Source organism: Alnus glutinosa, chromosome 5, assembly GCF_958979055.1.
Source record: "Alnus glutinosa chromosome 5, dhAlnGlut1.1, whole genome shotgun sequence".
Classification (NCBI taxonomy): domain Eukaryota; kingdom Viridiplantae; phylum Streptophyta; class Magnoliopsida; order Fagales; family Betulaceae; genus Alnus; species Alnus glutinosa.
Window position 1 is genome coordinate 9,062,780 of NC_084890.1, and position 14,216 is coordinate 9,076,995.

Consider the following 14,216-nt stretch of genomic DNA (forward strand, 5'->3'; position numbering starts at 1 on the left):
ATTCCTAGCAGTGACTAGCACTAGCTCACCAAAGTATGGCAATTATCAATGCTTTTAGGTTAGGCTTATGTTGTTTATGTATGTATACCTAGTACCTCCTCCAATGAAACTCAGCCTGACATGCCTCCAAGCCTATACATGATCATCAATGCAACTATATATCCTGAATCACAGCTAGTGTATTCTAATCGACAAAGCATGTGAAGTAACAAAAACGTTTCTGAACATAACTCACACAAAAGAATTCCTCTAGCACTGTAATTTAGTGTTTGAAAATATAAAAAGCAATCTAATCTCATTTTTGGTACCTACTTATGATTGCATGTAGAACAACTTTTAACCCCTTGATTTTCAAATCCGGTCAAGAAGAATAATGCCCAAGCAAGTCTTACAAAGTCCATTGAAATCCATGGAAATTATGATCAATGTACCGCACCCCAACAACACTCATCCATCTACAACACAAGAACAAGAAAAATACTAATCAAGGGTAGAACAAATGCTTAAATATTTTTCCCATAATATTTAAGATACTGACTAAAAAGATGAGAATAGTAGAATAATTTTCAATAATTTGGCATTATTCATATCCAGAGATAAACTTCTAATGCAAACTAAAGAGAAACAGAGGTAACATGACAAGTCTCTAGGCTGAAAGCCAATTAGCAACGGTTACAGCCCTAAACAAAGAAACAGCCAAATTCAGGAAGAAGAAATGGTGTAGGAACTGTAGAAGCTCAAGGTGGCGGCACAAGAAAGAGTAAACTTCACTACCCATATCCAGACTAGTGGATTAAGCAAGATCACATCATCCTCAAACCAAACTTCATTAGGTAGCATGTTCTGTTATAATCTTTATGTAAGAAATTTGATACTGCAAGTGACCAATTATGGCATCAACATTAGAGGAAGGATAGTTTGTTTCTAAACAAGGGGCGAAGAATGTAGTTGGTTTCCAGGAGCAATCCCTTTTTTGGCTTTCCACGTCTTTTGGCTGTTGGAATGTGAGGGGTCTGAAGGAGCATATGAAACAAAGTACACTTAACAAAAATAACTAGCTTAAAGGAAGATAAAGTTGTCTAAGATATTTATTTGAACATTACTTATCAAAAAGATATTTATTTGAACATTCCTAGTGTCTTTCTGACCACCAAAGAACACAGTCTTCTATGTCTTCTCCTTGCCCTGTAACTCCCCTTTATAGGCGAAGTCAAAGGTCTTCTTTGCATATAAACAGAAATTGCAGTTGACTCTCACAAATTTCTAAGGTACTTAACCTTTCTCATCTTGCCATTCACCCATCTCAAGAATCTCAGTCAACTCCTAGTTTCTCACCATTTTCTATGTATTCTTTTGGACATGATTTCAAATTATAGAATCTGCTGTTAAATAGAAAAAAAACACGTATAATATTTGGCACTTCCATGCTTACCATATCAAGACTCTAACTGCAAATATCAAATTTGCATATTCGGGTAGTCTATACTTGTGTGATGAATTCTATATGTTACTCTATGATGGCTGTTCAAACTTTTAGTAAAAATTTAAGTGGTTTATTGGTGTAAGCTATAATATTATTTTTATTATTGGCATGAAATATATTATTCAGAAGCATGGAAGTACTATGAACCAACGTCAACTGAAATTGAAACCAAAAGGTATATACACATGCACAATGCTTTTAGTTAGAAGTGCAATCATAATACAAAGAAACTACTTGATGAGTGAATATTGTTGTCATCATTATCATCATCATACCCAACTAGAGATCTAACTTGTCAAACATTAGCGGCTAATGGACAAGATGTTCACTATGACATAGTAACTCACCTCAAAAAGCCTCATTGAAACACAATTCAGTAAGCACTCATTAATGTTGCCAGTTACTTCCTACTTGAATAATTAAAATTTTCCTTCACCACCTTGGCTGGCTTTGTAAAGCAAAGAAGCATCTAGAAGTCCTACTAAAAAAAGCTTTATTTCACCACCTTGTCTTAAGAGCGCATGTTCTTAAAACTTCACTCGAATCCTCTGACATTCATCATACATCATCGTTGCAATCTGAGTGAATACAACAAATCAGTATGATCCTCATATGGCCATATCGACATTAACATCAATGAAAAAACAAATAGTTCAGCCTAGATTTAAGTATGGGGAAACACTTTTCTATTCCCATTCATTCTTTCTAGTGTTTATATCAGCCAAGATATCAAAGATTTGAGTCATCAAATAATCAATGAAAATGACAAGAATCACACATACACAGCAATCAGAAGTAAAATCGACTACCAAAATTTGTGCACAACAACAGTATCAGAAATACCGTTTGGAGCTTTTTGATCATTCCTCATCCATGAAGGACTTCTTTGAACAAAAAAAAAAGTCGAAGATAAGTCTGATGGTCAACATGAAAGGAAATGTAGAAGCAACTGCATAATTTTGTTTCAAGAGCGCAACGAGCTAATTAAATTTATCTAGGAGATCTAGTTAAATCCTGCAGAATTTTACTGCTTCTCTAACTCCATAAAACTATGATATATGGTGTTCATTTTCTCATCTTTCCACATGAATTTTCATAAGATGGTCTTCTCACCAAATCTACTGAAGAGAACATTCACCAATACTTTCAAAGTAGACAACAAAAACAAACCCAAGGAAATCCATATTTGATGCTTGATCTTCATCTAGTCTTCTCTTGCCCTACAAAAGGAAAGAGAGTAGGCATTCTTTCATTGAGAGCGAGAGAGAGAGAGATGGGATTACCTAAATCAAAAAGAAAAACCCGAAAGAGGGGAAACTAAAAAGGCAAAAAAATCACTTAATTTCATACCCGAAATCTCCATCCAAAGTATGTAAAATGCAACCCACTCCCCCATCAAAAAGAAAAAAAAAAAAAAAAAAAAAAAAAAAAAAAAAAAAAAAGAAGAAGAAGAAAAGAAAGAAAGAAGAAACTTAACAAACATTATATATGGCCATCCTAGTAATTGCCCAAGGATCGACATTTCTGCACCCACAAAGTTCCCCACTTCTCTATTCACCTCATACAAACATGATATTTAGAAAACACTAATAGACTTAGTCAATGCAAAAAATCATGATGTGTGCTATAGTTACAATATACCAAATCACAGTCAGTAATAGCATGACCAATCAATTTACAAAAAGAGTTTCCTTCTTCGGTTCTTCCCAATCCATTGGGGATAAACTTGGATATTATTTCCTATCACCAATTATAGTTTTGCAACTAATACATATCAATACCACTTACTACCCTGTATAAGCATATGTTATGTTGATTATGAAGTCTAGTCGCTTACTGATTCACTTGTGCTCAGGCATTCCTAATATTTTCCGTTCTTGTCGTATCATATTGACTACACATAATATAGACCTTCTCATTTTTCTTTTGAAAAATAATTTACGTTGTTGATTATTCAACTGGTTACTTGCTGCTTGACCTCTGGCACAAACTTTTGGTTTGTAGACCTTGATATTGATACCCAACTATCATGCAATTGATACTTCATTTATTAAAAAGAAGGTTCCTCTTCCAATGAGCACCCCATAAATTTTAAAAACCATATTTCTCAAAAATTTATTTCTATAGATTTTCTAAATTTAACTTTCTCCAATTCATGAGATATCAATGTAATAATTAGGTCAAAAGTATGAAAGGTATGAATGGATAAAAGACCCTTGATTTCACACGAGTGACTACAGATACAAAGTGACGCTTAAAATCAACCAGAAAGGCCTTCGAAACTTTCAGTCTAAACGTTCAATTTTGCCAAATTGAATTTTGGTGAATCCACAAGTATTAGAGTACTGCAAACCTAACAAAGCATTAGTATACAATTCTGAAACCATCCACAAAGCTAAAATCATGTCTTTTGTAATTTAGAGTGTCGCTTTGACAACTTAGGAGTACGATAGCGGCCTCTGAAATTTCAGCTGTCTGCACCACCACAACAAACTTTATTAACAATGAACTCTCTCTTTGTCTTCTTCTTTCTCCTCCTTTCTTCCCTCAAGAATCTACAAATCAACATATCAAAAGAAAAAGAGAGAGAAAGCGAGAGAGAGAAGGTACAGATTCGTGTACAAAATGAGGGATTAAAGTGAAGCAAAAGGAGAATCTGCAAATGAAAACTTGAACACGCAGACTCGAAAAAAGTCAGTTCAATGACTAGGGCTGAGTTCACTCTCAAAGCCAATATATAAGTTGTGAGTACGAGTTTGATTCCCTTCATACATGATTTAATTACGTAACTCAGGGACAAACCTCATACAAATTCTCATACACAATTCCGCAGCAATGCACAAAAGCTAAAACCATGAATTTTGCAATTTAGAAAGCATTGGTCCCAGACCACCAAACACCGCAAACCAAACCTTAATAACAAAAACCCAGATAAAGCATAGCTTATACATTTACGTATAATGAACAAAAAAGCAATACCACACCACGAAAACAACAAGGGGCAGTCCCAGTGAAAAGCCATTATGATTTATCAAGTCCAAATTCAAAGGAAGTGAATACAACACATGTTGGCGAAAGAAAATGAAAAAGGAAAGTACCTTCAGGGGTCCAACCGTAGCTGCGAGAGACGGAGAGCATAGAGGTGAGCAATGCAGAGGCAGTGGCGGTGTGATATGGAAGCATCGTTTCCACACAGCAGCTCATCTCCACGGGAGATCTTTTCCAATAAATACACAATCATTAGTTCAAACATACATAAAAACAAACAGTTCCTTCATTCGTTCATTCATTTCAGAGATAGAGTTTGTGTATTTTTTATATGTACCTGAAAATGCGGTGTGCAAGAGAGTTTTGTTTTGGGATGCGAAACGGTGAGCTCGCGGGTCTGGCCTTGGCTCCGACTCCGGCGGTGAGCCTCGACGCCGTAGCTGCTCGGGCCGCAGTGGATCGGAGGGCGGACCTGGCGGCTGTGGCGGCGGCGGCGGAAGACATGACTTTGGGCTGGGAAGGGACGATGAGGGGCTTCGTTGTGTTTTGAGGGTTTTGCGTTTCATTCGGGGGGTTTTGGGAGCGCCCACGAGGGTTGAGTAAGGTCTTTGTGTGTATATGCTCGTACGAGAGCGTGGCATATTGGAATCCGGATATAGTTTCTCCCTTGGGTAGGTTGTATTTGGAATTTGGGAAAAGTAAATTTATTTATTTTTTTAAAGTAGATCCGCCTTCATTATAAAATCAGCAGTTTAAGTATAACGTTCTACATGGTAAAACCCATTAAAACAGATTAGAAATTCCTCAGGAAAAAACATGTTCCTCACTAAAAAAAAGAACTTCCTTCGCAAGACTATGAGCAGCTCCATTGACAATACGTCATATATGAGCAACCTTTCATTGACAAAAATCATTTAATACTTCACGAGCCTCCTCAATAATATGGCCGCATTTACTGAAATTACTGCCTTCCTTTCACAGGGCTTATACCACCTAGAGAGCATCTCCTTTCAGCTCCACCCGTTGATACCCCAACTCCATACAAAATAAAACTGTTTGCCAAGTTGCATTGGCTTATGCAATTACTAGGTCAGTAATATAATTTTTTCGGAGCTGACAAAGTAGCCAGGACTTCACCCTCATAATCTCGAATGAACATTCCAATACCCATCTTCTGGTTGTCTTTGTCGATAGTCGCATCCCAATTGACTTTTACAAAACTTTCTAATAGGCATTGTCACCTCATATTCGTGATAGAGATAGTTTCTGGGCGAATCATTTGGCGAGCATTAACACTACTATAAGCCTCAAGTGATTCTACCACATTACTAACAAGAAGGAAAGGATGGCTGAAAGTTCTCCCATGGACCACCCCATTTCGACAAAACCACAAGGTACGCGCTACCACTGCTATAAGCTCCATGTCATTAGGCTCCATATCTTATTGGAGGGTCTCAATAATGGCCACAAAATCCTCATGCTCTATGTTTCTTTTCTGGATCTTCCTCCACACAAACTCCAAGCATCTTTACTAGTCCCACCCCCCAATAATATATGCCCAGTAGTCTCAGTCACAAGCCAACAAAGAGGACAAAGAGGGTCTTTTGTGATTTTTCTTCTAAAAAGATTGGCTTTAGTTGGAAGTGCATTTAATGATGCCCGTCACATAAACATCTTTAGAAAAACACTTCATAATAGTTTTTCTTTATTTTTTTTTATTTCATTAAAATATTTATTTTAAAAAAAAATTTATTTTAATTAAAAGTTGGAAAGAGAATATAAAGTAGAAGAGAAGTAATATATGTTGTGAATAAACAAATGAATGTGAATGTTACAGTATTTTTTTATGTATTGGAAAGCACCATAGCATTAATAGGAACAAAAAAATATAAAGAAGCTGCTGTAAATAGTTTTTTGTGATTTTCTTGAATTTTTTTTTTTAAAATTTATTGTACAGACCCTATTGGGAAGCTGAACGGATCAAAATAAAACAATAAAAGAGAAAAAATAAAGCAGCAACTACCAAATGGCTTCCCCACCAGACACGAGCAAGACCGACCATAAAGGTACCTCCGACAAGTGAATATCACAAAACTCTTCAACGCCTCCTCCAAGATCTGATTGAGCCACCCTCCTCGTTGCCCTTACACCCATCTTCTACTTCACCCTCAACTACCCACCACTTTCTGACACCCCACCATGTGCACACCCACCACAACTTCCTTTCCTGCGCTCTCCATGGCCCCCGAGCCGGCACTAAGTGCGCCACTCGTCTAACCCACGTTGCCCAATCAGCTTGCCCCTCATTCTCACCGGCGCTGCAAGCTTCCTGATCCCCTCGCCTTGATAAAGCACAGCGATGGCATCTGTTCCAACTCTCCAATAATCTTCTCTCACTTCTGTTAGATTTGGAGAGTTGAAAGGTTTTTTAACCTCTCGACTCTCCAGGCTTCCTTTCAGGAAACAATTAAAATTAATAAAATAGAGATTTGAGAGGTGGATACAATTCTAAAAATTAATAAAATCTTTCACTTCTTAAAATTTATCCTCCAAATCCAGTAAACAAATAAAGATCGACGTTAGGAAACACACAAATATTTCGCCCACTCCAAAACGAGGCCTTGGTTTAATTTGGTTTGGCTTCTCAAAAGAATGCTATCTTTGAAGCAATATTCTTTTAGACCCGTTGGGATTGTCTCGGTTCAAATGCAGGAATATATATTGCAGCCACATGCCTTGAAAAGTAAGAATAAAAAGTAAGCAAAGGGCAGAGATCAGAGAGAGAGAGACAAAGGGATAAGCAAATGGCAGAGATCAGAGAGAGAGAGACAAAGGGAGAAGGCGAAGCTGTGGCCTGTGGGAGAATTGAAACGGCGTCAAATTCACTTAGCGGTACACGACACCGTTTGAGTCAAAAGTTCTAGAATTTAATCTAGACCCTTCATTATTTTTACAGCAGCCAGCAGGACAGCATGTAAGTCGGATTCATGAGACTTAAAGAAAGCTGCTGCTAATGTTTTAATTGTCTCGCAGGAGTGGGAAATTTTTAGTGGATTATATCGACGCTTAAAAAATGGATCCACCTGCATCACAAGTGGATTTTTAGTGGATAGTAAGTCTTAAATATCTCTATTTTGCTTCTTCTTCATTTTTTTTCTTTGTTTTTTTTTTTAAAAAAAAAAAGAAAAAAAAAAAGGGTGATAGTAGCCATCTCATGGCCGCCACATTTGGCCCGAAACAGGGTAGTTTGGTCAACCCATTCGACCAAAATGGGGGGCTGAAATCGCCCCCAAAACCATGTTACCTCCAATTTATTTATTAATTTTTAGAGAAAATAAGAGTATATTGGACTTTTCATCTACTAAAAACCTACATGTGTCTTAGGTGAGTCTATTATTTATTTATTTTTTATTTTTATCAAAGAAGATGAAAATGGCTATAGATGGAAAACATTGCAAAAGTCAAAAACCTCCTAGAGGAGGAAGGGAAGAATTTTTTTTTTTTTTTTTTTTTTTAAAGTGTATTCTTTGAGAGTAAAATGTATTTTTCCCAAAACGTTAACTACTTAGTATAATTTTTAATTTTTAATTTTTTTTTATTTAATATATATATATTATAAAAATCTATTCAGATTCTTATAAAATTTAATTTTTACCCTTAAAAAAGAATTCTATTTCCACCCCCAACGGGACTACTAGGAATAAACAATAAAGAAATGCTAGATTGTATACAAATAAGATGGGTTGGACAGAAGGAGTAGAGAGGTATATAACCAAACATTTCTCTAAACAATAATGAAATAGCCTAACCAATTAGTTTGCCTCTTGATGCAAATGCAAACCAAGTGAGGCTCAAGCATATTCCTTGTCATAAACACAGGCGAGATATTCACATAGCTTTAGCAATTGAGCTCCAAATGGAGTCATCACTTAAATCAAACAATTTGGCAAAGAGCAAGAATTCAGATAATATTTAGTCCAACTTGCCACCCAAAATGGAAACAATGCTCTGAATTCACAAATTATGATGAAATTTGTGAATTTACAATGAGCAACTCATCTCTGAACACAAATCATGAACAATTTATTCCTCTTGCACGCCAGAAAACGAATTAATTAACATCAAGCATTAATTACTTTCTTGACTTGCTCTTACTCCGGCTCATCTTTACCAGAACACCAAGCAATAGCGGAATGCAAATTCCCCTTGACATATCCATTCTATGTCTAGAGACATCAGTGTTTGCATCCCTTGTAGGTATACTGTTATGGTCTTCAAATTCGATTGCGTTTTGCAAGTAGAAGCCCCCTCTTTCGCCCGGTCCGATCCCGATTAGCCGCCCTAGTGACACGCTGTGATCTTGAAAGAAGGATGCTGTGGACTGAGGGAGTTTGTTTGAGCCCACACGTAAATGGGAGTGTTAAAATATTAATTGAATGATTAAAACCAACAATTTTAAAGTGTATCTTAGTTAGGAAGCACATGAAGAAACTGTACTTAGCTCAGGCAATGACAGTCCATCCATAAAGAAGTATAGAAAAAGTAAGGTTCTCCCCATGTGTGAATCAAAGAGAATCTCCTGTTTAAATGCTTCTAGTGATCAGGTTGGTTGAAAATTCATTTTAAATTTCAATAGAAAACTATACCTTAATTAGTTTGGAAGAGTTCAGAAGATTTTTTATTAAAAGGCAGCCATTAGGAAACAAAATCATTCCTCAAGTTCCTATATACCTGCATACGGCTGAAATTCTGACAGAAAAAAAAAGTTTCAATTAAATGGCATTGTGTGCCAACCAAGATTTTAACGGGTTGAAATTTCTGACAATTTGCTGCCCGACTTATTAGCAATTCGAACAATACATACCCTTATGGGGTCTTTTTGTTCGAGTAGGCAAGCGGATTATTTAAGACTTCTTTAGGCAAGTGAGACTTCATACGAATTCTCATATTTACTGCCCGAATTGTCGAAATCTCTATATGATTTTGACAGCAAAAGCACTGATCACATGGATATGTAATAAAAGAAAACGATGTGAAAGATGGAAAAAGTAAAAGGTGAGTTTGAGTTACCTCAGTATCAAGGTTGGAGGATGAGAATGAGGAGAAACTGGTTGATGCCACGTGCAAAGAGTGGGGGTGTGCTGCAGAGGCTGGTAATCTCTCCAACACTCTAAGTCTGACGTTCATAATCCCAAGCCCAAGGGGCCATCCACTGGGTATCTCATGGTTCTGAGAAGAGTGATCAGTTAATACTAGTTTCCTAGCTAGTATTCATCAAGTTCACAACAACCGTCAATAAAATTTTGATAGGATTCAAACGTCTGCAGGTCAGATAATGAAAACAGAAATTTGAATTATTTTCCTTCCTCTCCAGAGCAAAAATCATAGAAATTTTACCCATCTAAAATAAACCAAAGCAATTTTGGTTCGCCAAATGAAGCCTTTGTCCCCAGAGCTTTGTTTCATTTTTATTCTGCCATTAATGGAGAATTCCTGCATCTATAAGCCTCACAAAAAGTGAACCCCCCCTCCTCCGGGGGGGTGGGGGGTGGCTCCTTTTTCCTTAAAAGACCAGAAGATTTCAATAAAACCCTGTCTAAACGAAGACATGTATATTGCAAGATGACTGCTTAAGTGGTCGGTGCTGAAACCATTTTTTTTAAATCATTCTTTTTTATTAATATATATTTTTTGAAATAAAGTGTGATTTATCATTATATTAGGACAGATGTCCTGAGTTCAAACCCCTCTCTATAATTTTCTCTTATTTCTTTCTAAATTAAGCAAAGATGACCATGGTGAAGTTGCAGTAAAAGTTAAAAACCATGAAAAGGGCAAGCTAATCGGAAGAGGGTACGGTTAAACTGCCGACATGCATGATTGCATTTGGGTGGTCACTACCTTTCCGGAGGGCCCATATTGCTGATTTAATTGATCGTAGACCTCTACATTACTGACACAAATTGAGTTGTATAATTTTCCACCCTTTGCTGTAAGCCGTACAACAATTCATTGTATTATCTAAATCTCCTCAAAACCAATAAGAAATATGCTCATAGATTCTACAAAATTTGCTTATATCATGGCTTCCATGGGGCTTCTTCATAGTCCCCCACACCCGTCTTTTCTTGGTATATTTGACAGAAAGAAGATTTGAAGTTTCCTTATTCTAATTATTTACAGAAAGGGTACTGATCATGAAGAAGAAGATCACTGAATCTCGAAAAAAAACAATAAGAAATTGTAGTACTATAAGTTTCTATCAATTATACTTCCCATAAAGATTATATCAAAGAAAGCTTATCGATCAGCAGAGTACAATCCAACAGTAACCAAAAAAAACCAGAGACACCAGAAGAAGAAGAAGAAGAAGAAGAAAATTGTATACATACTCATTTGTTCTTATAACAGAAAAGAATTCCGAGAACGATATTACCTCAGTGACCATGGCGTCAACGTACGGCCTCTCCAGAAGAAGATCGATCACAGAGAATCAGAGCAAAAAAATGTTTTGGGAAGACCAATGAAGAACTAGGAGTCTTCTCATATTCTTCCTTAACTATGGCGTAGTTTTATGAACTTGGTCCCACCCGGATGTTCAGCCTTAAATATCAATTTTTATTTTTTTATTTATTATTATTAGCAAATGATAAATCCAACTAGTGTTCAGACATATACACAAAAACAGTTTAACCGTTAATTTACCGCCATATTTGAAATGTGATTCTGGACCACATCGGCTGCTCTCAATGAATGATTTTATATATTGGCTGTCAGGAAATTAACCAAACCGGTGGGATCATGAAGATTGTAGACCATAAGAAGGGGAATATTTATTGTGAAATGTGAAGGGCCGATGGGACTGTCCAGCTATCTCTTGTAACTCTCTTATTGCTAACCGATTGGTGAGACTTAATTAAGCTAACTACCAAAATGGTTTAATTAATTAATCTGTGATGTGGGTAATGCTTGTTGTTGCCACATCTCTACCGTTGCTTTTGGCACAATTTTAAGCATGTAATGCATCAAATTAATTATATTGATTTTGAAATTTTCTAAATTTTCTTGCAATCGCATTTTCATTCCAAAATCGAAAGAGACCGCACTTTTATCCCATTTTATTCAATTATGAGAAAAGGATTACAGGGGATTGTACAATAATAAAAGGGGTGGGCACCCCAATAACAGAGTCAAAACAAAAAAGACAGTATGAAAACAAGTACAAACAGTAATTTCGCACCTAAAAGTTATTTGCCCCCTTTGTTTTTTTTTTTTTCTATTGAATTATGAGAAAAGAGTTACGGGGGATCATACAACTATAAAAGGGTAGGCACCTAACAACAGAACCCAAACGGAAAAGCCAGTATGAAAACAAGCACAAACAATAAACAATGATTTCATATATGATTATAGATTAACCATATAATAGTCATATTGACTGCATATATTTTTAGGTAAGAATTGATTTCATTGCCTTAAACTTTAGCAGTCTTGAATACTTCTATATTACCGATGAAGAAATGTTTAGTTTTATTCTCTTATACATTTTTGTACAAATTCAGCATTGAATCTATATAGATCACATGTGGGTTCTACAAATTTAATAGTAAATTTTTAAAAGAGACGTTATGTGCAAAAGAATGACACTAAACACATCTCTTATGATTATACATTGCTTACTGCTTAAATAAAATGCTTAATAAATAGGGTTTATGGTTGGTAAGTGAGCTAGATTTGGGTTGTTACTGGTTGACTTCAAACACTTAATTGCATACATTAGTTATCTGTGAAAATTAACTTAATTTGATCATTTTTCTTTCTTTCTAAAATCAATTGCTAAATTACGCTTATTTTAAAAGTATAAATTAATAAGAAATAATAAATTTGTGTTCTAAATTAAATAAATATCTCACTCGGTTGTAACTTGTAAGTGTGGTAGTTGATAAGCTATCACTGACTCACTAAACTTTGATTGCCATTGCCGCCGGCCATTAAGATGCAAGGATGAGGTCAGACAGTGACGTGGAAACACCTCATTGAATGTCTGATATGGAGAAGTAGAGTTCCTTGGAGACAGAAGGTGACGGTGAAACTGAGCAGTCACAGTAATGATTATTGATTAGTTGAACTAAAAAAATAAAACAAAACATTAATGAAGGAGATTAGTTGGTTGAGCAAAGTGCAATGGAGCTTTCCCCACGTTTTATTGTGTGACCCTCACCAAAAAGTATAGTTTTGGTCGCTAGCAAACTCCCCTACGATGCCGACACCGCCCCTTCTTAGTCTCCCAACCGACACGGCACGACATGTATTTTTTGTGTGCCACTATCTACAAGACTACATATATTGTTCTAATATATATTTAATGCCTTAAATATCAACATTTAATGGTGATTTTTAGGTTTTAATTTTACACTAATATTGCTCACTTGCTACTGTGGATAATTACAATATTAATTAAATAATTGAACTAATTATTTTTTTTAGTTTAATTTTTTGAGATAACCAATGAAGGACATACGATCAAATTTTGTTGTAATTTACCTTTAAATTTAATTAAATATTTTATATGTTGGACATTAATAATTGAGGGAGCTGTGGTTTCTAGTAAATTTTTTTTTTGGGTCTAAATTACTAGTAATTTGAACACTAATTGTGAAAAAGTTCATATGAGACCCACATGTTCAAATAAATTTTGAACCCTAGTTACCTGTATTAGGATCGTCTCTAGTTCAAATTAACTGGAGAGTATCCAGTCCCTTATAGTATAGGAGTATTTTTTCCCAATTACCTATTAGGAAGGGAGTAATGCTACATATCACCCTCATGTCCCCCTTGTATCATCAAAATTGATGTGGCTCTTAAAATTGCCATTAGATCAAAATCCAATAGTGATCTATCATAAATTCAATAATGATTTTAAAAGTCACATCAATTTTGGAGGGACACAAGGTAGACATAGGGTCATTTATAGCATTACTCCTAGATACTCCTAGAAAAATAGGTCTTATAAAGACTCTTATATTTACTGTTCAAACAGTTAACAATCTGAACAACAAAATTTTTGAGAATCTATCATATTGAAGGAGAGAGTTTAAACGCATAGGTGAAGGGAGCGTTAAAGTATTAATCAAATGAATAAATCCATCATGTATTGTCTTAAATTATTAGGATAATTAGTGATTTATTATTACAATTAAGAGTTTTAAATTTCGAGTCCCATCAAGGATTAAGCAACGTAATTTTTCTCCTCTCGAAGTCTCGACTGAAAGGTATTCTTCAATCCCACGTTATTGGCCGGTCTCTTTGTCATTAACAAGGAAAGAATGAAGAATTATTTCTAAAGATAAATTACGGTTCATCTTTTGTTTTATTTTTTTAAGATAATAATCACAGCTATTATTTGACACAAAGTTTGAGCATAAGATGTTAGGGAATGGGTGAGCTATCTTAATCTATCACATTTCATCGGATGTATTAGAGTTTTCTAAGTCACTTTGGAGTTAGAGTCTACTACTACTTTGGAGTTTGGAGTCTTCTACGTTGCTTACTTGGTTGAGTCCTTATCATATATTTTTCTTATCTTGTTTTTGAATGGTTTAAAGTCTTTTAGTTGTTTTATGTTTCAGTATTTCCTTTTGGTTGATAGCCTGAGACTTAGTTGGTTATTTAGTTTAGTTGAAGTTATCTATGTCGACTATTTCTTCGTGAGTGTTAAGCTTATTTTTTATTGTTTCATTAGGAG

The 14,216-nt window shown here is 35.5% G+C and overlaps 2 protein-coding genes across 14 annotated transcripts; both read right to left on the reverse strand.

The window, feature by feature from the left end:
• Positions 1 to 201: 201 nt before the first annotated feature.
• Positions 202 to 5,091, reverse strand: LOC133869843 (protein NUCLEAR FUSION DEFECTIVE 6, mitochondrial). Of its 12 annotated transcripts, none has more exons than XR_009900561.1 (5): positions 4,809 to 5,090; positions 4,582 to 4,700; positions 2,597 to 2,703; positions 1,989 to 2,061; positions 202 to 455 (listed from the first exon to the last, which is right to left on the reverse strand). XR_009900561.1 is itself a non-coding variant. In XM_062306931.1 (4 exons), the coding sequence occupies exons 1-3, from the start codon at positions 4,973 to 4,975 to the stop codon at positions 2,684 to 2,686; spliced, it is 306 nt and encodes a 101-aa protein (XP_062162915.1). In that variant the 5' UTR covers positions 4,976 to 5,090; the 3' UTR covers positions 202 to 455; positions 2,654 to 2,683. The 12 variants fall into 12 exon arrangements, 6 of the variants coding, with proteins under 6 accessions (XP_062162915.1, XP_062162917.1, XP_062162914.1 ...); XR_009900558.1 differs by having other exon boundaries at positions 1,831 to 2,061; positions 2,327 to 2,703; XR_009900562.1 differs by lacking the exon at positions 2,597 to 2,703 and having other exon boundaries at positions 4,809 to 5,091.
• A 3,244-nt stretch (positions 5,092 to 8,335) lies between these two features.
• Positions 8,336 to 11,232, reverse strand: LOC133868697 (uncharacterized). Of its 2 annotated transcripts, none has more exons than XM_062305676.1 (3): positions 10,908 to 11,188; positions 9,542 to 9,700; positions 8,336 to 8,852 (listed from the first exon to the last, which is right to left on the reverse strand). In XM_062305676.1, the coding sequence occupies exons 1-3, from the start codon at positions 10,917 to 10,919 to the stop codon at positions 8,604 to 8,606; spliced, it is 420 nt and encodes a 139-aa protein (XP_062161660.1). In that variant the 5' UTR covers positions 10,920 to 11,188; the 3' UTR covers positions 8,336 to 8,603. The 2 variants fall into 2 exon arrangements, with proteins under 2 accessions (XP_062161660.1, XP_062161659.1); XM_062305675.1 differs by lacking the exon at positions 8,336 to 8,852 and adding an exon at positions 8,882 to 9,050 and having other exon boundaries at positions 10,908 to 11,232.
• Between the last annotated feature and the right edge of the window lie 2,984 nt (positions 11,233 to 14,216).